Raw genomic sequence first — 25,578 nt, forward strand, 5'->3', positions numbered from 1 at the left:
ATACAAATTTATTGAATTAAGAATACGATTACGTTTTGAGCTAAAATGAACTTTCATTGTTTCAAAAACTGTTACTTTGAGAATATTCTCGATAGGATTATTGGCAAACATTTTATAGTATTCATAATCTATTATATTAATAATAATATTAACAATTAATAATAATATTTACATCAGTTAGATGTAAATTGTTAATTATTTGAGAGGACCAATTTAATATTGCTAGGCTATAATTTATGCAATTATAATTTAGTATTACTTATATATTTATATATTTCTCCTACATCACCGATATTAAATTGAGTAGGTAAACTGTGATTTTATATTGTAGATATAAGATATAAAATATATGATCTTCACAGTACATAACAATGAAAATAATCCACAAGACAAATATCTCAACGTGTTATTGTCATCGCAGCACTTGTTTTTATTTTAATAAAAATAACTTTAGGTTAATAAACTCGACTCGCAATTTACTGAATTTATACTAATTTTGGTAATGGTTTATTTTATTAAGAGTTCAGACGAAACAAATAACGTGAATTTAATTTCAGGTTAAATTAAATTTGGTAAATGCTAGACTAATTTTGAGAAAATTACAATTATATGGCATAAACCGTCTGCAATTGTCAAGTATCACAAAATATATTGTTTTATATAATCAAATTTACAATAATTTTAATTAAAAATTCTTTTAGAGTAAGAATACATTTACCACATTTCCATACAAATATTATAACTTTCGTGAGTTTGTACATTCGCCCATATATATCGTTTTTTATTTTTAGGAAATACTAGGTACGGTTGTGGTACTTTTTTTGCTCAGCAATTTCTTTGTTAATTTACCAGTTAGCCGGAAGACATTCCATTTGAGATTCTACATCTATTTTATATTATTGTTATTTCAGATAGTTTAATTCAGTGCATTCTAATGCAATTCCCTCACATATCAAGTATAATTTAAGTTGTATCACATTTATTTCTAATTTGAGCGAGGTCTCTTACATTAGCTTTCGGTCAGAGAAATTTCTTAATGAATGGAACGCAAGCTAGAAATAAAGGTCGTAAATTTAATACCAGGTTTTGTTATTTTTTGGCTATGAGAGTCTATTGCGTAATATATTTTATGTATGCAGATGCCCTATATAATGTTGAAATATTGAGTGCAACAGCACTATGCGTCCTACATTGAACTCGTCGGAGCTTTGACCTAGATTAAGCTTCGTTGGGGCAACGGAGCAACTACACTGCAGATAAATGTCTAAAGTTTTCAAATTATATATTCATTACTTCTGTCAGGAATATAAAAGTATGAAAAATATACTCTCTTCACGACGTCTGTCGGCTAACGTAAGTAGTATAATGCAAGTTGTCATCTGCAAAATTTATAGGGACATAGGATGAACTATTATATATAGAATATAAATAGAATTATCTGCTGGTGAGTCATTTTTATACTAGAACATAAAATAGAACTTTCACATAGATTTTTGTTTTCATATTACTTCAAGTTATGTTTTTTGCACTCATCACACATACAAATATAATTTCAGAAAACTATATTTTTACGCATCATTTTCAGACTAATATTATAACTTTTCTTTTTCCGATATACAAGAACTTTTCTTTGCACGCTATTTATCATGTCAAAAAAATGTGTATCTCAACTCTAATATTTCAACTTTGTCTAATTTTTTTTTTTAAATCTTTTATATGAGCCTAAAAAACAATAAATATTTGACACGTTTCTATAGAATATTAATAAATTGTATTTATTAAAATGATAAATACTACTTTTTTCAAACTACATGTATGGTTTGAAAATATCGCGATTCTACTGATTATAATAAACCATTCTTCGATTGGTTTAGGTTGAAGCGAAGCATTTAAGAGAAATAAAGCATTATAAATTTTGAATTACCTTTTCTACATACATGAAACTTTTGTAAGAAATTAGTGTTCCACTAATTATATTTAATATTTACATTTATTTAACTAATATTAATTTATTTAAAATAATTTTAAGCGTTCTTTTTCTAATAATTGCTAGATCGTTATGAATTACTTCAATAACATTAACAAAATTCCGATCATTGTATAAATGGCACTTATGTCATTTAGCTGAAAATTTTAATAATTCTTCATATTTTGCATATTTTATGAAAAAATATACGTATCATATATTTCAATTTAATAATTTCAATATAGAAATTTGAACTACAAGAAAAACCTTAAAATCGGCCAATTTTTGCGAGAAATAATATCAGCGCTTTTTTAGAAGCAGATGCGCAATTCCGACATTGAATAAAGTCTTGATTAACAAAAATAAATCATAACAAAAAAAAAGTTTTATTATATATATCCGAGATTCGAGTTATTGAGTTTTTTCTTATTTCCACAACTTAAAAGTGGTTTAGGTTTTTATCCAAAATAAAAAAGTACGTTGGGTATAATACGATTCTTCTCAAACACTATAACTATACTAAGCATAGAAATTGGTTTACCTTTACATAATTTATCATAAAAAGTATCATGATCATTTATGATCGACTAGGATTTGAAACTAAGTAGTACCTCGATTATCCGGACCTCAGGTATACGGATTCGCGATCATCCGGACTTCCAAATGCGACAGAGTTATATGTATGTACAATACCTACAATTCGAATTTTTGCACGATTTATGGGCAGTTTTAGTATTTGTATGTAATATAATTATGAAAATATATATGTGCATACATAAGGAAATTTTAATTTCTTTTAAACATTGATTTTCGTTGATATCTATGTATGTATTTGTTATTTTGATAAATACACATCATTATTCTTCATACATTGGATTATCCGGATTTTCGATCATCCGGATGCCTATCGACAACAATAGTCCGGTTAATCGAAGTTCTAACTATATTACTTGTAAATTAACAATCATGTATACTTTTCTCCCAAATCGGGCAATTAACAAGTATAGCCCACTAAATAAACTACGTATAACTAAATCTTGGACGTTTACTTAAAATAAATATTGCTGCTTCAATTACATTTAGTTCAATTATTGTTTTCATCTATTGCTTGAAAGCATTAGATAAAACGAGCAAAGAAACAAAGTGATTTCGCATTTCCCGCGAAGTAGTAACGATCCAACGAGAGAAGCGTGCCGCCGTAGCAGGCACGTGCAGCGCCCCTAATATACAAGGAGACCACGTACATTTCAAGAAAATAAGCGTGAATCTCGCAATAACAACGGATAAAGTGAGAATTAGATATTTTTATAAAATATTTTGATACTAGATCAATTTGTTTCCTTATGATGGAAAATTATTTATGGTTTTAATAGTAGCTAAAATATATTGATGAAGAAAATAAGAAATATTAAAGTGAACTTATTATTATTACCGTACCATTTTATTTCATGAATTTATTGATTGTTACATCTTAATTTATTTGTACATAACTAGCGTGATTACCACCGTTTAATATTTACCAATTTTTTATATTAAACATTTAATATATAAAGTTATGTGCGTGAATATTTAACCTGGTCTTATTTGGCAAATAAGTTGGTATCTAGAACTGCCATTGACTTCACCAAAAATTGAATAATAAACGAGTTAAATAATATGGAAAGCAAATTTAACTCTTGTAATATGAATTGTCAGAAAATTTAATCCCTTAATTATATACAGAGAAACGTATTTACATTATGTATCAACGTACTATTATTACTCTACAATTTCAAATAATTGATTATTGATATTGGATCTTAATTGATTTCTACTTTTACATAACTAGCATGATTAGACTAGCTTAATTTCCAGCTTATTGTACACTAATAATATGTTAAATGTTAAATATAATATATAAAAAATGTATGTAAAAATTTGGCACACTGAACTAGGCATTTAAGTTTTAGCATTAAGAATCTATCTACAATTCCTTCGCTGAGCGGATTTCGAAAAAATTAATTAAAGTATAAGTAATAAGTATATCAAAAATATAGAAAGCAAACTTAGGCTGAGGAAAAGTAAAATACCGCATTGATTCAGAAAGTGATTTTGTCATGAAGAGAGTTTTGAAATATGATATTAATGAAAGTGTCATAATGAATAAATGGTTCTTTTACAATATGGTGCTGTCTATCATGAGTATCCTAATGTAATTCTTATTGTTTGAATTCTATATTTTAAAAATCTTCATAATGCTACATATAATAAACACTAACAAATTAACTGCTGTTGTTTTATTATTAAATTTTAAATATTTTTTTAATATTTCAATTTAAGTCCAAATATCGTTGTTCTTAATATCCTTTCGTAAATTTTGTATGATATTCGAGCATAGCATAATTTAATATTTTATATTAAAGTACAGAGAATTTCTAAATAAGATACTTTAGTGACACCAGGGAAATTACTATGATTACTTTTATTTTTTTTCTAAATCTAAAATTTAGTAAAATTTCAAGTAAATAAACCCTCTATGGGCCAAATTTTTGTTTTATTTAAAAAATAGAATAACTAAAAATCAAAGTAATTCTAAGCCTGTATATGCAAATGAAAAACAAGAAAATCTGCAAAAACAACTTTCTTGGTATTATAAGATTGAAAAGCTTAGCACGGGTGTTAAATATTGATAATTTTTGTCTATTTATAGAATTGAGATTTATGGGTCAGGAAACTTATGGGTTTCAAAGTCAAGGAAAAATTTGGGATTTGAACCGAAAGTTACGTAGACTCACAGAGGGTTGAAATAGCAATTCTGAATAAGAATTTGAGATTTGAAATTAATGAGATTTGGAATAGTAATTCTGAATAAGAACATCCAATGCATCCAAGGCAATTACTATGACCACTTTAAGGCTAAAAGTCATAAAACAATGATGAATAAAATTCATGTTGCAGCTTATGATATGAAATAAGAGTGATGTACATGTAATAAGAGCTCTCATCACATCACGGTATGTTACAAAACATTATATAAGACTATGGTTTTATGATGAAGCTCTATAAAAAAACTATGAAGTAAGTATGATGTACATAAAATAAGTACATGAAATGAGAGCTCTTATCAAATCACGATATATTACAAAACATTATATACCTTTGGATTTTCTGAGCACGGTCAGAAAACCTTCCTTAACCTAATTCTATCCCTACTTTAATCATTTTTTCACATTTGTCTGTATCAATGAAATGACTTCCCGCATTCGGGACCAGAGCGTGCGTTGTGCCCTGATACTTGGCTCCGCCGTTTTTAGCATACACTGAATGCAACCGCGCAGACTGAGACAACTCGGCCACATGAGATACACGATACACGTATGATTTTGATAACCGACAGTATCTCTGAAGAGACAACACAGACTCATCTTATAGGTGGATTTCGTGTATAGGTTCAGGTTTACAACACATACTGATCTTTCCAATGCAAAGATGGAATGTACAGGTGAGAGATATACATAGAAGTTAGATGTTACAGTAAATCAATTCAACCGAAATGTATTGGTGTTTGAATCACCGAAAGCAAGGGTATAAAATATTTTAACAACAAAGGAAATAGTACATGCAAAAGTATATGCAAAGTTAATGTGTCTGGACGCGTGAAAAGGTTATTTCTTTAAGTGTCAACAGGTAGAATATAGATCCAAAAGCTTCAGCTTGTATTACACTTGAATATTTTTATTCATTATTTATATATTTAATACCAAGACAGAAAGATGCATTAAAAATTCATTTATTCAATTTGAATATCACACACGCAGATTGAAAAAAAAATGGTCATACGACCTTAAATAAAAGTCAAAAATTAAAAAATAAAAGTGAGATATCTCATAGGAGATAATCTCTTATTATGCATTAACACCAACATCACATTGTCTTAAAAAATGTATTTGATTTTGATTGACAAAAAAAGTATGCAAAAAAAATCAATTCATTTATTTAGAATATATGTTCTTGAAAATATCAATAGGTCCTACAATTAGTATCAATCTACGCACCCATCTATACAGAATCTGTAACTGATTCTTTCGTACTCGCATAAATTTTCCAAAAGCTATTCATAATGAATATGATGTACATAATTTTTGAGATTGTATGTACATTGTGGTTAGTTTAAATTGTTGACTAGTTTTGCGGTTGGATAGAAGTTCATTGCAAAATAACAAAAAAAAAACGAAATATGTGGTCCGTGAGTAACCAAAAAATGATTTGAAGATACACTGTAAATGCCGTCTATTTTTTATATATTCACTTGTTAATGAGTTTATGCAAAATATTAAATTTTTTTATTTTCCAATGATAAATTAAATTTTATTTTCTAATTTTCAGTCTAAAATTAATTAAAAAACGGATTTTTAACCTATTTTTTGATATTTCATTTTAATAAGTTGAGACTTTCGGTTTTAAAACATTTTTTTTATTTTATACTTTTTTTCATTAATATTTTTCGAATTATTTTTGACAATGGTAACCGATTGCGCCGTAAGAAGGATTGATGGGTTAAAGAATTATATAGTGTAAATGAAAATGTCTTTTCATTGCGAAATACCGAAGGTGATTTATCATTTTCTTACTAATTCTCATCAATCATTGTTTACAAGCGTCACAAATGCGAAAGTGCTCGACAACTTTCTCCACATAATTGAATTTGTATAGATCCTCACTATGAAATAATTAACACTACAATTTATTAGAAGTAGCCACCTCGAGGGCAAAACTGTTAAAAAAGTGAGAAAGAGGTAAACTCCAAATAGCATAATTGAAATATCAAATGATTAAATATTTGAATGTCCGTATGCCGAAAGCCAATTGTAGCAATTTCCAAATGAAGAAATATTTAGATGTCGGGAATCAAGCAGTCAAGAGGCAAAAGTCAATATAATTAAACATAAAATCATCTTAAAGTCGTATCATAACATATACGCGCATATCGAATAAACAAATATAAAAAAAAACTATAGCACTAAAATATTGAATTTCTGGAAACGCTTCAAAACAAAATGTCTAAATATCCAAATTTCAGTCTACAATATAATATTGGATAACCTACAATAGAATATGTAGTAGATTGAAATATTACGAGACCGAATATGTAAATATCATATGAATATCATATTATAAAACATCAAAATATAGCAAAATCTTGAATCAGCAAAATAATATATGTAGCAGAAGCGACTATAAATAGCAGAATATTAAAATATATTGGTGGTAGAAGTTGAAAAAAATAATAACATATATCCTAAAAATCTATAGTAAACTATTATTAATTATAAATAAGAAACATAATTAATAATATCCTAAATACAAAATATTAGACTTTTCAGAACAATGTATTAGGGGGCGTCCATTAATCACGTGAACGACTTTTTGAGGATTTTTGGACCACCCGTCTTGGTGATACATGGTGATATTCAAAATTATACCCCCTCCCCCATCCAAACATCACGTGTATTTTTAGTTACGTGAAAAAACTAAAATTTTTGAATTTTTTTGAAAATGTTTGAATTCTTTTTAAAAAATCAGTTAAAAAATGAATACACTTGATATCTTACTATACTCCTCCCTCCCCCATGTAATATTTTCTGATTTTTTATCAAACCCTTCCCCTCCCCCTAAAAATCTCTTCAAGTATTTCCAATTGAAAATTAACAATCAAAATATTGCAGGTGAAATGCAAAATATAAAGAACTAAAGAATGATAAAACTCTTACATGCAAATTAATGGGTAAATTTTGCCGTGAAATCGATCAATGTTATGGCAAGGCTATGTTACGCTGCCTTTTTTCATATAAAATTGTACTAAATGCTGTCAAAATGCTATGTGGTTGCTGTGCAGACTGTTGTTTTATACTCGTATATAAAACCTAACCTAGAAACCGCAAAAATCTCAAAATATAAATCTTATTATAAATGCATCTTTGTTATGTGAAATAATAACATATAAGTGAAGTTATATTTTATGTGTATAACTCCTGATCGCACAGCAAATACATAGCATTTTGACAATTTTTAATACCATTTTATGTGTTAATTAATCTACTTTACGACAGAATTGGTCCATAAATTCAAATATAAATAAAATTACATAACGTTGTTCACAAGTATCACTTGTATCATATTTATGTGTACTTTTGGCATCAAAAGTTTCAAACCGAATTTGCGGCAGATTAAAAGAATAAGCGTTCTTCATATTAGGGGGCGTCCATTAAACACGTGAGCTAGTTTTTAAAGATTTTTGGATCCCCCTCCGCCTTGGTGATACTTGGTGATATTCAAAATTACCCCCCTCCCCCCACCAAACATCACGTGTATTTTTAGTTGCGTGATAAAACTGTAAAATTATGATTTTTTTGAAAATGTTTGAATTTTTTCTAAAACAACAGTTAATAAATACACGTGATATCTTACTATACCCCTCCCTCCCCCACATGATGTTTCGTGATTTTTTGCCCAAACACCTACCCTTCCCCTAAAAACCTCACATGATTAATAGACGCTCCCTTATATACTGATATGTTTATGTAATTTTTGTTTATAAATCATGGTCATGCATAGTAGTTGATTTATCCAGAATCTTCACTCGAAAAACAAACAAACAAGTAAAGACGAACAGCGCAACGCCGCGCGCATGATTGCTCGCACGGGGACCAGGCGCTCTACCGCATATTCGGAAGGCCGAAAAAGCGTCTACTGTCCTGTTACAACGAACTCTTTGATTATGTGGGGTCCGTCGATTTTTACTTATCGGTATTGTATTAACAAGTGATAAAAAACCTAAATAATAGATATGATGGTTCTACACACGCAAGCCGAAGCATAACACTAGGTCGGTTGGGATATATTTGACATTTTTCACGCAGCACGTGGGATGCTTTACTAAAATCCAGCTATTTTTAGAAGTCATTTAGAATTTATTGATATTTTCCATGTAATTAATAGGGGTTTAATTATAGGGGTTAAATCGCTGCTAATGTTTACATATGCTACGCCACTAGTAGGTTACATTTGCGCAACTACGATTGATCAATCACTTTTCCATAAATATATTAATTATTCATTAAAAAATAAAAATTCTTCTTATAAACGTTGTAATTTAAATGAAAGGCATTAAATAATATTTCTAAAAAACCAAAGCAAATATAAGCATTAACGTACAGATCGACTGCATTAAGAAATCTATAAATTTTGTCATTTTATAGTAATATTTGGACTTTCTGCATAATTGTTATAATATTAATCAGCTGAAACGATATATTTGAATTTTATGATAACTTTCAAAGTTCCATCCTCTACGGTTTTTTCAATGATATTATTTTTTAATATATTTTATAATTTTTATTATTATTTTAAAATCTTTCAGTAATTGTAAAGCAACTGTATGTGAATATATATGAAATGTTGCTGAAGCTATTTTTTGAAAATAATGGAATAGATAAATTTATAGGAACAGAATTTTATGTATTAATTTTTCCAATATGTAATAGGTAATAAAGTGTTAAATTAAAAAACAGACATTGCAGTATTAAAAATGAGGTATTAAAGATTCCGCATTTCACTATAATTTATCCGTTTGATTCGAATTTCAAGTATAAGTTCTAGTCGAAATATATTAATTTAATACACGAATATTATTATTATTTTAATTGCTATATTATTATTATATTAATTATATTAAGAACTACAATTGGACGACGTGTGAACCTATGATATGAAAAAATAAGATCGTATTACTCTCGAAAATTACCACATTTTGCCTAAATAGGGCTAAATTTGCACGGTTAATCCTAAAATTTAAATTAATTAGTAAATTTATAGGGAATAAAATTTGATGCTTTGATTTTTCCAATATATAATAGGCAATAAAGTGTTAAATTAAAAACTAGACATTAAAGTATTATAAATGAGGTATTAAAGCTACCGCATTTTACTATAATTTATCCGTTTGAAATTGAAATTTTAATCACAAGTTCTAGTGGTAATGTATTAATTCAATACACGAATATTATCATTTTAATTGTTATATTGTTATTGTAATAATTATGTTAAGAGCTGCAATTGAACGACGTATGGACATAGGCATGATATAAAATACAATATCGTATTACTCTCAAAATTAGATTATTAATTATATCGAAGTGCAAAATTTGCACTGCAAATGCTGCAACTTTATTGAGTAAAAAATATAAGACAAGTGTATTATTTTTCTAAGAAAATCTCTTAAAATATTAATTTGGATTATTAAATTCAACTTTGTTGTTTTAAAAGATTTTATTAATCTAAAGACATTGAAATATTGCAAAGCACTTTTCTGCAGCTTAACTATAACTATAAGCTCGCTGAAGAGTAATTGTTTTTCGATATCTAAACTATATATAAAAATATGTATAATATATCGTTATATTCAACGCAGCCTTATATTGCAAAATACCTGTTAAATATTGACATCACTTAATTATGCAGAATAATTATGAGAATCGCAATTTAATATGATAATAATTATCACTACTCGTATATGCCTCATATTTTTGTATTTTTTTTTAAATATTTGCACCTAAACAGCAAATCTTTGGAAGTAACTTTAGTAGTCTAATTCGAATGCCAATCCACTGATTCGATGTCCGGGCATGTAAACAATAAAATACTTTTGAATACATTTGAGAAAAATGAAGCAGAATTGATCATTATTCATAAAAATTAGCAGTTTACAGACCTTTTTATCAAATTCTGATAAAATTTCAACATTTTTAGTACATCTCGATTGAATTTTCGTTATCGATTAGTATTAATTTTCGTTAGAATTATTTAGATATGTCGTTTGGTTATAGTTATAATTTTTAAAGTTTACTGAATCAGTTCTTGGTTTGTCACATGCTTTAAGGTCATGCAGAACTTAATAATAATTTAATTTGCACTTAAGAACAATAAAAAAGACATTCATTACATGCAAGATAGTGCTTACAGGGTTTTCAACTGACTTCTTATGCCTTTCATACAAGAAAAAATCAAATCCAACTATATAATTTGTAGTTGTAGTATAAAATTACGTGCGCATATTATTTGTCATTACTGTTCGTTTCTTCCATGTAATCGACGATATTCTTTGATGCAGCAGAAATTATTTTGCCGGCGCATACAAAAAATATGAATACATCAATTACGGAACTTCTTCAATTTATTTAAAGTTTCTTGCAACTCGATATGCAATTATTGCGAGAAACGCTGGAAGATCATCTAACGATCAGGTTATTACTTTCGTTTGTGCATAGATAAATTGATAGACCTTTTGTGTTTATTCCTGAAAAACTGAGATATGTTGATTTAAAAATTTTAAATTTATTTTTTTTTTAATTTTATCATTTGATTTTTTGTCAAATTACCAAATTTTTTTACGCCTTCTGAATCAACTCAATAATCAATAAGAAATAGACACAAAGACACAAAAAAGCTAGCTAGTAAACTAGTCTACGTCAACTCTACTGTTATCAAATATAATTATGAATATATTAAGCTCAAGTTAATGCACATTATATTAAAATATTATTGTACAAAATAATACAATATTTTATTTATAAGATATCTCACCAATTTAGTGTTAATAAAGTTAAAGATCCGACGTTTTGAATATATGTTTTTCATAGATATTTACATTTTTGAAAATTTTTAGACGGTATTTCTGAGTTTCATATATTTTATGCAAGATTATGAATATTTTTACACAGTCAAGTGAATGAAACGAGAAATTTAATAAATCTTATTAAGGGCATAAGCCATATACACATTTTCGAATACGATAAGCTCATGTTTTAATAAATTACAAAATTTATTAAAAATTTCTAATTATTCACCCCAATTTTTGATATTATTTTTATTATAATTATTATTATCAAATTTATTTTTCAATATTAATATTTATAATTTTGATTATTTATTACACATTTGTTTTATCGTTTATGTTTATTGTTTGTTTTTGTGCCACCGTTTTGTTCTGTAAAATGACGTTTTTATTGAATATATATTTGCATCTTGACATGTAGTCCCAATTAAAATTTTCCCAATTAAAATTAATTACTGCAATTTCCCAAGAAAATAGCGACTGTTTATTTTCATAAATTCTGGCGCTCTCTATATCAGTATGATAGAATAATATGGTAAGCAACCACGCTAAAGAATTCAAAATCATCAGATATACAAAATAAATAATTCAGTGCAAACTTTTCTTGATGTGCCTAGGATTATATTTTTGAGAGCCCACATCAAAATTACTTTAAATCTTTTCAATAAAAAATCTACGTATCAACAAATAACTATTAAATGAAACTTTGAATATTAATAGACTACGAACATTTAAACCAAAATTGGCAAGATAAATAATATTAGTGTAATATTTTGGACTATTTAAAAAATAGTATCTATTTCTAGGAAGCAGATTTCTTTAATGAATGCAGAGTATTCGGTATTATTTAGTTTATTAGGAAAGAAAAACCATTAGTTCAATAGACAGACAAAGTAGTTCATACTCTTGTCAATCACATAATATGACTATTAATAATTTTAATTGGTATTAGTCTTTCATAAATTGAATATTTTGTAATAAAATACAAATCGATTTCGTCTTAATAATTGTACTAATTTGTCAATGGAGTATTTGTTAACCCCATTGACATCCCTAGTTTGATCGATTATAGAAGTTATAAATGATGAACTTTCAACAAGCAATTATTTATATATTATAGAATAATAATTCCATTATAAATAAATGCATAATTTTAAAATGAAATGCGTAAATGGGCATGCTGAGGTAGTGTAAATATTATTGCATAAAGTCAAAACTAAGCAATTCGATTTCTAGCTTATTGTTAACTAATCATGCAATTTTCTAATTTATTGTAACACATATCATGCAAGTAATGGAAAATTGTGTTAGGTGTGTGAATGTTTCCTCAAATATAGACGAAGATTTTTCATGTCAATCAAGAGAGAGGCACAAGAAAATTTATGACGAATATTTCTATGATATAATACTCCTTATATATACACCTATATAAACAACATCAAATAGTTTTATCATCCCAAGATAATGATTTAAAAAAAAGTATAATATACATATACTGTCGCACGTAATATTAATAAACCATGACTCAATTTTTATATTAGAACAAAAATAATAGGTTAAATTTTTATTACCTAACGATTCATTCTCGCTATTCATAGTTATACTCTTGTCTATTCGCAGAGATTGGTTATATCATTGATATAGTAGTAAAACTTCTGTAAGTTAAGGTCCTACCATTAAAAGAAAAAAATATGTTGATATCACGAGAACGAAACAGATTACCTAAAAATTATTTTTTAGCCCCCGAGTATATTTAGAGCATATAAACGAAAATTTACGGAAATATCAGTAGTTCCTTTACTCATGTTTTGATTAAATTAAAAACTTTACTTGAAATTAGGGTAAGATTTAGAAGTAAAAAAGTAACCATTCTCTTGTTTGATTTGAAAAATCTCTGCACTCATGAGTGTGTTATAAACAGTGTCATACTAATAGTGTCTGGTGTGTGGTGGTTGTGAACACATCCTCAGTATCCCCATTGCATTTCGGGAGTGTCACCTTGATCCAAACGATGGTCGGTCTATGAGTTCCATCTCCGTCTCTGGCATCACAGGGTAATTCCAAAGTGTCTCCGATCTTCTTCAAGTAGAAGCCGACAGGAGTCACCGTGAAGCTAGGAGGTGTCTGCACGATCACGTGGATCATTGGAGATGGTCCTTCAGTACCTGGAATAAGGTAATTGTTGATCACATTGCAATTTATGTAAGTCATGTTTATATATTACTTTTGTGTAAAAGCAAACATCTCTGATGTCGTCAATACCTTTTCACTAAAGGCAACACCGATTTTTAATATTTAAAAGTGGGTCGATAAATTTTAGTAATTATTCACGTTATTAATTTTACGTGGTGATCAGTTATATCGTTTCTTTGCAATTAACGTATAAACAAAATAAATTTCACCTAACTTTTATCAAACCCAGGTTTTTATTTGAAAATACAAAACTTTTCAAATTAAAATAAAATTCAAGTCTATTAGTCTTTGGATAGATAGGTCGTGAATGTTTGTAAACTATTTGAAAACAATCTGAAGTAAGTGTATCTAATGTACCTAATTCATTATATGGCGTGCAGGTGTAATGTCCAGCGTGTTGCTCTTCTACTTTGCTGAAAAACAAACTTCCGTTTCTTCTATAGAAAACTCCTGGAACATTGTAAGGATCAAATAAGAATCCATCCTTCTCCCATCGCAGATTAGTCAAAGGCGGGTTCGACCTGAAGTGACAATCTAAAACAGCTGGTTTTCCTAGAGGCAAGTAGGCTTCCCTTGGTGCATATACAACCTTGGCCTTATCTGTCAAAATAGAAATAATTTTGTATTAAAATTCAAATTTATAAATGAATAAATATTCAATCAATTACTAATCTAGCAAATTACATGGATACCTGCTATAGCTATACGACATGTGTTCTAGAAGTGCGTATTCGCATACGATTCAAATACATCAACCGTGTAATTGGATTATTACTTATCTTATATATAAAAATGGAGCTCTCTTACAAATGTCTAAGTAAAACTCGAAACGGCTAAACGGATTTGGCCAGTCTTAGTCTTGAACTAGCTGTAAGTGGAATTCTGTCTTAAGGCAATTAAGGCATCGTGCCTTAAGGCAAATTGCTGAAACTTCCCGTACCAAAAATTATTTTTTTTTAAAAACGATTAACATTTTTGAAAAAAATTTACTTCGAAAAAATAAGATTTTTGAGAAACTATAAATTGGACAAAAAATTACTTTTTTTTGAAAAAAATTTTTTTTAAAAAAAAAAAAAATTTAAATTTCTTTTTTTTTTGAAAAAAAAAATGTTTTCTTTATTTTGACATATTTTGGAAGATCTGACCTTTTTTCAAAGCAATCGTACTGCTTTACCTGCATAAAGACGAAATATCAAAGCGCGTAAGCGCCGCGTCGCCGTCTAACGCGTAAACATTGGTACGGAACCCATAGGAATGTAAACAAAATTCATACTTATTGTTAAAATCTCTATAAAATATCTGATAATTTGATGTGCATATGTCTAATGATCATTTTTGACCGCCAAATGGCATTTTTTTTTACTTTTTTCATTAGATCTCCGAAACCGCTAGACCTGCCTTTATGAAAATTTGGTCAATTCTTCATCTTGTCAATACAAGTAAAACGTTTTTTGACTTATTCAAATTGGACACTCCGTTCTCTTAAAAACTGAGTTACCGTTTTCGGCACTTTTTGCCCCGTATCTTTGGAACAGCTAGACCTGTCTTTGCCAAAAACTAATCAGCACGTCTCCTTATCAATACGAATCGAATGTTTTTTGAATTATTCAAATCGGTTGATCCGTGTTCCCGAAATCGTCGACGAAAATTTGTATCCGCACATACATACACACACGCACATACATACATACACACACACACACACACACACACACACATACATCCATTTTTTCTAAGGTATGCCAAAATGTTCAGAAACCTCTGAAACGCAAAGATATATAAAAATTTTCATTTTCGATTTTTTTGCGATTACTATAACTATCCCTACGGGAAGTTAAAAATTCGTGCCAATCCAGAGAAAGTCCAAAAAGTGAGATATTATTCCAAAATCGCGTAGAAACTTTACATTTTTAATTTGAAAATTTTTGTAGAAGCGAAATTTAAATAAAACAATAGACGGTGGCTATTACGTGAAATGTCAAACGTTCTTGACAGATAGTGTTCAATTACTTTTAATAGAAAGTTTTACGTGAATATTTACGACAATATAAGCCGAAAAACCAAAAAAAAAAACTTGGATTGGATTATACCATGTTTACTATAGAAAGTATATAAAACTTCCAGTTTGATTGTATTGACAAAATATCGGTAATCTTTGAAAATCCATAATAAAAGTATTTTCTTCCGTTGGTAGTTTTTTAGCATTAGTTAAAAATGTAATTACAAAAATTTTTGTAAAATACCTTTAAATTAAAATAAACGTGTTTGCCACCTGGCCGTTCAAAGTTACCCCGCCTGTAGGGTAAAAAAGTGTAGATAACGAATTTTTGAAAGACATCAAAAAAATACATTTCTACAATGATGAAGTAGCTGGCAATTTTACTGAACGTAGTCAGATAATTATTCGTTAATTCATCGAATGTTACTTGAAACTTCGTAACTTGAAAATTTCAAGAAAGTAAAATTTGAAAAAAAAAATTAAAACAATTTTTTTTCCAAAAGCAATTATTTTGTTAAAACAAGCAGAAAGTTCTTTGAATCATTCAAATCGGTCACTTAGTTCTCTCAAAAACTGCCATTTTTTATACATTTAGCTCTTTCGGAATATCGGAGTATCTGAATATCTGAATATCTGAATATCTGAATATCTGAATATCTGAATATCTGAATATCTGAATATCTGAATATCTGAATATCTGAATATCTGAATATCTGAATATCTGAATATCTGAATATCTGAATATCTGAATATCTGAATATCTGAATATCTGAATATCTTAATATCTTAATATCTTAATATCTTAATATCCTAATATCCTAATATCCTAATATCCTAATATCTGAATATCTGAATATCTGAATATCTGAATATCTGAATATCTGAATATCTGAATATCTGAATATCTGAATATCTGAATATCTGAATATCTGAATATCTGAATATCTGAATATCTGAATATCTGAATATCTGAATACCTGAATACCTGAATACCTGAATACCTGAATACCTGAATACCTGAATACCTGAATACCTGAATACCTGAATACCTGAATACCTGAATATCTGAATATCTGAATATCTGAATACCTGAATACCTGAATACCTGAATACCTGAATATCTGAATATCTGAATATCTGAATATCTGAATATCTGAATATCTGAATATCTGAATATCTGAATATCTGAATATCTGAATATCTGAATATCTGAATATCTGAATATCTGAATATCTGAATATCTGAATATCTGAATATCTGAATATCTGAATATCTGAATCTCGGAATATCTCTAGAAATTGATTAGAATATACATTACTTAGCAAAACAACGTTTACCGGGTCAGCTAGTATATGAATAAATATATGCAATCAGCTAGAATCTAGATTCTAGATCAATCGCAAACATGCATCCAAAACATTTCTACATAACCTGGAGTTTACCGTTAATAACAATATTGATTCATTAGAATGATATCATTGGAGATTAATGAGCTGATTAAGTATTTGTTGTAAATCGTAGTATGTATGAGGAACAATACTTCGCATAATTGGAAACAGTAAATATTTTCAAGAACATTCCACTCATGCAACTAATAAGTAAACGATGATGGGAAAAGAAGTAACCATAGTAATTAAGATTAGCGACGCATGATATCATTGCTTATGATCAATATATTTAAATATGAAGTATTTTTGAAAAATTTCAAGCGATGATAGTTTTCATCAGAAGTATTAAACTAGCATGCTTTCTTCTGACTACACTAACACGTTAATCGTCATGTCAGTCATTTATGCAGGACCACCATATCACACATATATGTATGACATAAAAGATAGTGATTTAGCAGAAAATTTTGCCAACAATGCTAGTTGATGCGGTTAAGTTTTCTTGATATATTTTTTAACTTAATTATATAATGAAACTACAAAGGCCAATGTGATTGTTTTTATAATATCGTAGCGATTAACGTGTTAGATATATTTTTCAAAGAAATTATATTACATATTATATAATATAACTTTTATCGACGTTTGCTCAAAAACGCCTGAACCGATTTCAGAAATTGAAAAAGCATCTGATGTATCTCGAAGAGGATTATTGTTTCTCAGTTTTGGGCGACGATCGGCCGAGCCGTTTCATTGTAATTTGGAAAAGTGTTAAACTTTTCGTTCACATTTAAGCTCATACTACCGAACCGATTTTTAAAAATAAAAAACTGTTCGAAAGATATTAGTTGGGAATAATACTGATTAGTTTTAGATGAAAATCTACCAACCCGTTTAACTGTTGAACAATAAATTTAAGCCGATTTTCATGGAACTCTTTTTGGCGATATATTATATATCATGGTCTTATACAACTTACTGAAATATTACGGCCTTACGACAAGTAGTTTAATTTTAAAAATTCATCAAAGTTTGAGAAAAAAAGTAGTTTTTTTGACGTTTGTTGAAAATAAAATTAGATGATTTAGTTGGTATAACGATAGAGTACTTGGTCTTGAATATAGTAAACCATTAAGTCCTACGGACAATATCTAGTTCAATTAAAAAAAATATTGATTTTTGAAAATTTACTTTCAGAAAATAGTCCGAGTTAACGTGTTCGTTCGTTTGCAATGATGTGTAATAAATCCACTCGGAATACTTATAATGGCTCATAAATTAATTTATTTTTTATTGATTTATTCGATTATTTACACATTTCGGGAAGTTCATGTAACTTGCCTCACGGCAAAATACCAATACCAACTAGTTCTATATATAATATGTATAATATGAGGTTGATCTTAATCATATCTTACATTGAACATTTAAATATGCTCTTGCAGTCTGTCTGTCTCCATGGGCATTTGTAACAGCACATACATATTCTCCCAAATCGCCCATCATAACTGGTCCAACTGTAAGTCCACCCTGGGGCCCGTATCGAACACGATGCCTCAAGTCTACGAGTTCACTGAGAGGAACACCATCTTTGTACCATTCGACAACGCTGTCGGGATCTTTGCTTGTGCAGGCGAAATGTGCTCGCTCGCCTTCTAGTGTTGTCTGATTTACTGGAGGTATGGCCAGTAATGCACCACCTAGAAAAAAAAATAGATAAATTAAAATAAGTAATAAATTCTATAATTTATGAATTTTTCATATAATTGAGTTAAATATACAACGCTTGCGCTCATACCCTTTCAAAGAGCAATGATTCCACCTTTTTCCAGGAAAATTGTCCTTGTATATATCACATAACGATCAAATAATTTTCAATAAAACTAACCATAGTAATACATGAGTTTTTCCGCTCGTCAATTTACGCTCAATATACTATAATTGCATATTATAGAAAAAATCAATTTTTTGAAAATTTTATATGGACTTCCCCCCTTAAGTGAATTGTATCATTCAGTTGCTGTACTTTTTGTCTTTCAACACTTTATAAATAATTAAATATTATTATTATAAAATAACTAAATATTGAACTTTGAATATTAATATTAAATTTTACATGGTAACTATAGATAATCTCCTAATATTAATAATTAGTGGTTTGGTCCTGATACATGAAATCAATTATCATTTACAGAATCTTTACCATCAACTTCCAAGTGGAACCACGTTCCATTATTTCTTGAGCTTGGGCTTCGGTTCGGAAAAATGATTCGGCACTCATACCATCCAGAATCAGATTCTCGAATTGCCGTGAGATTGATGGACCCGCGACCAAAACCATGGACCTGATGGTCATCGAGAAGAGTAATGCGGCCTCTATATACAGGTGCTGCTACCAAGTCACCATCGTACCAGGAGAATATTTCTTCGCCCTGAAAATCAAGAATAATAATACTTTATTTACGACAATTTTATGGCTGATGAAATCGCTAAATTTTGTAACAAGAGAATATGTAAATATGTTTACGTTTTTATGTGTTTAAATATAATAATATATATTGTGTTTAAATATAATAATTATAACGTGTAATTTCGAGCAAAATCATCAATAGAATGCTCCAGTGAAAAAATGGCGACGCCAAGAAATTAAAATGACCAGAAATAGTAATGACAAGAAATAGAAATGAAAAGAAATAGAAATGACCAGACTAGAAACCAGTGTTACCAGAAACCAGTGTTACCAGAAACAAGTGTCGAAACAGAAAACAGATGACCAGAAACATGGATGACCAGAAACATGGATGACCAGAAACATGGATGACCAGAAACATGGATGACCAGAAACATGGATGACCAGAAACATGGGTGACCAGAAACATGGGTGACCAGAAACATGGGTGACCAGAAACATAGGTGACCAAAAACGTGGATGACCAGAAACAACGATGATAAGAAACAACGATGATCAGAAACAACGATGATCAGAAACAACGATGATCAGAAACATGGATAACCAGAAACAGAGATGACCAGAAACAGAGATGACCAGAAACATGGATGACTAGAAACAGAAATGATAAAAAACACGGATGACTAGAAATATGTATGACCAGAAACAGAAATGACCAGAAGCATGAATGTCTAAAGCTAAAAATGACCAGAGGTAGGAATGATCAGAAATAGGAATGACCAGGAGTAGAAGTTTTTGATATATATGTCAGAAAACTGAAATGTTTGTAAATATAAAAATTTAGTATAATTTAGCTTAATTAACTATATTGTATTACACGTGATTCAATTTATTAAACCATAGTATATAAAAACAGTGAAACCATTTTTGATTCTAATGATGTTATATTCTATATGTATTTCACAATGGTAATTTTTTTTTGTTAAACCTGTGTTTAATGTTCGCATATTTTCATAAAGATATAACATCATTACGATGTTAAACTGAATTAAAATATTATTTCTATATAATCTGTTCCAATGGGTACTCACGCACCGTAACCAAACATTCGCACATTTTGTTCCGCAGGAAACATTAAACCATCATTACATAACTTGGAAATACAGATCGCCTATCATATATCGCGGGAATTAAGATAAATGAATGATGTACAATCAATTATGCTTTAAATTAAATATATCAAGGGAATTTGATCATAAGGCATTCTACGAAATTCAAATGATCTATCTATATAATCCATTTTGGCATAAAAATAATCAAATGATACGGCACTCCTCGCTTGGTCTTATTGTGTTAATTTAATTAATTCTGATAGTTAGTCAGATAGAGAGCGCCCATATCCTATACGTCTAACTATTCTAGGTCATTTTTGATTAAATCCAATTGTGCTTTCTGGTTTAAATACAAAGTACCATTAAGTAGTTGCCCGATAGACATTGCAAAAGTGAGTGATGGGTGACGACTGACGAACTACTCGTAATAACTTGAGACTCTTGGAGCGGTAACATGAAGGCGGCTTTTATTAAGTTGTAGATTAAATATCAATCACTTTATATCATTCAATTATTCAATATTACTGAATTATTTGAGATATCTTTATTAAAAGTAAGACACTATTAAAAATCAATTCAAAAGTCATTGGAAAGTAATAACAGTAGATAAAAAGAGCCAATAAAAATCTTATACACAGTTTCTTAGATTATGTTAAGTTGCTGATAATCAATGTTATATTTGAACATAGCTCTGAAAAATATTTTTTTGCTAAAATTTAGCAAAATTTTATATGAAAATTTTAGTTCTATTTTGGAACAGAAAAGCACGATTAGATAGATTTGATTGGGACTTTCACATTTCGAAAACTTTCTGAAAAATTGAATTAGTATTTTTCATATGACACGCATTTGATAAATACATCATTTGTGTACTTAATTGATCTCCATTCAACGATTGCCTTCTAAGATGATTAACGTAAAAACATCCAAACAAGTCATTTCATTTAAAGCAAACATAGTCTGAATATACACAATACTTTTTAATTATAGTAATAATATTACAGTAATTTTGTAACATTGTAATATCTACAGGCTAAAAATAATTTAGACATTTGAATTTCCAAAAATAAAAATATACAATGTTATAAAAATAGATCATCTTCATAAAGATTTATTTGCTGTAGTTATTAACATGTCGTACAAAGTTATTAACATAATTGTTTAAACAAATAATTTTAAATATAATTATTAAACAGTACAATGTTTCAGTTAAAATTATGCTAAGTGAATGGTAATTTCGAGTTCATAAAATTTAATAAAAGATGCTGTCATAATTGAAGCATGTATAATAAAAGAATTTTTTTTATAAGGTACAAAATTGAAATAAAATATTTAAGTGAATCTGCTACCACCAGCAGAAGCGTCATTTTAACAAAAAAAAAAACCATTATTATTTAATAACCATAATAATTTGAACCATTATTCTGATATCCTAGATTGCAATGCTAAAGCTCTTATCACTGATCTACCACTGATTTTAATATACATAGAAGCTTGCTTTCTCCTTTTGGGTTTTATAAGTAGTAACCTTATTTCAAAGATTTGTTTTGATATTATTAACAATTTGGAAAGCTTGCAGTTTGAATTGGGCTATTCCTTTCAATAATTTGCCTATAACCAAGAGCCTAAATTACTCTAAAATGTACCTACAGATTTAGTATTTAGATTTAATTATATTTGATCACAAAATAGTACTTAAGTTGAAATTATTACAAAAAATTTAGTTTCTCAATAGTCAATTACAATCTGTTTTTAAAATACAAAAAAAACATTTAGTAATTATGAATGACAATATGTAAAGTTAAGACCAAAGTTATTTGTAATCTAGGTAACTTTAAGAAGCTTTACTAATAGTTGAGCATTTTAAATAAAAAAGAAAATAAAAGAAGATTAAATTAAATCGTTGATTCAAATGTATGTTTAACGAATCCACAAAGAGAAAGTTAATAGAGAAGCTGCAATTCAGTTTGTAGAATATATCCTGAATGAATGTTTCGGACCGAAAATTCATCAAATGATCCAACGACCTCACACCATTTATATGCAAATATCGCAGGAACACGCGAGTGACCAAGCCAATTCAAACAAATTCATAATAGAGCAATGGTACAGGAACTGTCAGAAGTAGAACTACAGTTGACAAAGTTATTTATAACCCGAGACTGCATTACATTCAAGCCGAATTGTTTGGCTACTGTACCGTGAATATGAAATTTCGTGTTTATGACGATGTTAAAATAATTGATTGTAATCAACATTGGAATCTGTCAGAGTAAAATTAGATACGAGCTGGATAAGTTTTCGAATCCGCAAAAAGTTATGAGTTCAACCCCTATTTGGCACACTATACAAAAATGAATGCATGTTTTCGTATACTGAGTACTTTAAGATCTACCATGATTTCTCAAGAACGCCTGAAACGATTTGAAAAGTTGAAGAGATTTTTTCTCTTTGAAAATTAAAAGAGATTTTTACATTTTTTTGTTTAATATAAGGGTAATTGAATAGTAGCTTTAGTTTTAGTTTAATTCAATAGAAGAATGTTAAAAAATCATGATAAAAGTCATTGTAGCCACAATTAAATAGCCCATTTCAATTAATTATGTAATGACCTATGCACATAGATAGTTTTAAAAATTATTTAAACTGATGAATTTATGAATGAGTCAGGAGTTTTGAAAACAACTGTATGTGTCGAATTAAGCGTGCAAGACTTAATTAAATTTTAATTGAGGTACACGGCTATGCAGTCCATTGAGTTCGGGGCCAAACTAAATGACATACATTTTACGTAATCGTTTTAACGAATCATGCACTTATAATTCGTAACAATATTAGGAAAACATTGCAAAATTAATTTTATTTTTAATTGTAGTATGTGTCAACTGCTTGAGATACCGCATTCCAGGAGATTCAAGCGAAAATAACTAATGGATTATCCAATTAAGATTATCCTAGATTAATCCTAATCTAGCTAATTGTTTAATGAAACAATTTTTATATTTTTTAGAAAATCATCAAAATATGATAGTTAATTTAATGTAATCATTTTTTGTATTATTATTATATTATTTTATTATTTATTATTATTATCAATTATTAATATTATTAAGTACTATTTTTATGTTTTTATCTTTATTTATTCTTATTTATTTTATTTTTTGTTTTAGTTTATATATTTTGGCATAAAAGCTCATAGAATTTACATTACTATTCTGATTGTTGTATAATAATAAATGAATAAAAAATGGTATGAGTGATCAAATTCTGTTGCTGTGTATATTTTCATTTGTTGATTCCTTTTATATTTAATCGTTGTTGCCAAAATGCAAATACACAAAAATTTTGTTCAAACTAATTTTTTGGTTCTAATAAATACATGTACCTTTTAAGTAACAGTGGCCTATGAAATTTGCACTATTATAGAATTAAGATTTAAGTGTCATTCCACAAAAAAAATTTTTTTGGTGAAATATGGAGAAAATTGAAATTTGACTTGGAAGTTACGCGGGCTTATAGAAGTTTGAATCTCTTCTGTAAACCACAAATTTCATTAGAAACCATCTCACCAACTATGCAAATATGCATTTCTCATCATGCTTAATTCTATTTTCATATTAATAAAATAATATTGCGTTTTATATTATCATTTCAATATTTTATCAAACTTTACTGAATATTCACATTTAAAACACTAGTCATAAAATTTTAAGATATAATTGGCGAACATAATTTCTATTAAAATATCGTACAAAGTTTGTTCAGCATTTTTGCCGAAAACGAAAATAGTTCACATTAGCACTAATTTGCTCATTAAGAAGAAATTTATCGGCCGGTCGTGGGACTAACTAGAGATTACTTAGCCCTTATTGAGTTTAATAAAATAGCTTAAATTTTTAAAATCGATGCATACTTTTTTCAAAAAAATGCCGATGATATTTAATATTCAGCTCACATACACGCATACTATTATCTAATATTGGTGTCAAACAATTCAGAATGACTTGAAACCACTAAAAAATATGCAAAACGGATAGATGAGGCGAAGATATAATTTTCTTCTTCGAAAAGTTAGAAGTATAATAAACTAAGAATCAATATTTTATTGCATAAATGAATCTGTTTTCCTAATTTAATTTCTTTTATAATCCAGTTTTCCTATCTCTTTGTTGCATATTTATTACTAATTAGATGATGATAATGAGTAGTACTGCCCTAGGGCAGAACTGTGAGCTGAGTTAAATTCCAGCTCGATTCAGGGAAGAATAGTGTGAGAGATTTCTCTTTGCCAATTCACATCGCAGTGCCCAAAATGAGCTATTTATAAATTGAAACAAATTTTTGATCAAAGTGAAAATGGATATCCCTTTTGCACGATATCAGAATGTTCATATTATTTATAAAATTAAATATTCTACTTACATCTTTACTCCACCTCAGTTCGTACGGAATCTCTAAATCATTTGGAAATTCGATTTCGCAGTTGAAGGCGATGTGAGATCCGACGGTCGCATAGAGATTCGTGCTCGTCTCCTCGTCCTCTTCAGATGAGGATGCATTGATTATCTCGGAACGAAGTACAAGAAAGCATATGAGTGCACCGAAGAAACACTTCTTGGAGTACATGATTGATTTCTTCACTTCGTAACTAGAATTGATATAAAAAATACACAGGTCAGAAAAAAACTTAACTGGGTGCCAGTAGCATTAAACTTAAAAACAAGTTGCTTAACCCCTTAACTCACAATTTAGATTCGAAAATGTCGGCCCAATGTTGTTCAAGCTGGTGCAGCGTTGTGACTATTTTCCTACATAGTGTACGGTTTATCACAAAAATAAAAATAATTTTGTGTTTTAT

General features: G+C 28.7%; 1 protein-coding gene across 1 annotated transcript in view; it reads right to left on the reverse strand.

The window, feature by feature from the left end:
- Positions 1 to 25,368, reverse strand: part of LOC113384821 (protein borderless-like) — a gene marked incomplete at its 5' end in the record, with an annotated part of 32,702 nt that extends 7,334 nt beyond the window's left edge. Inside the window, 5 exon segments of the mRNA XM_026622583.1 lie at positions 13,617 to 13,783; positions 14,169 to 14,411; positions 18,617 to 18,898; positions 19,402 to 19,630; positions 25,143 to 25,368. Of these exon segments, the coding sequence (XP_026478368.1) occupies positions 13,617 to 13,783; positions 14,169 to 14,411; positions 18,617 to 18,898; positions 19,402 to 19,630; positions 25,143 to 25,346 (1,125 nt within the window).
- Positions 25,369 to 25,578: the final 210 nt, after the last annotated feature.

Source organism: Ctenocephalides felis, unplaced genomic scaffold (assembly GCF_003426905.1).
Source record: "Ctenocephalides felis isolate EL2017-DRISC unplaced genomic scaffold, ASM342690v1 CF-g0.4_SCAFFOLD_03571, whole genome shotgun sequence".
Lineage (NCBI taxonomy): Eukaryota > Metazoa > Arthropoda > Insecta > Siphonaptera > Pulicidae > Ctenocephalides > Ctenocephalides felis.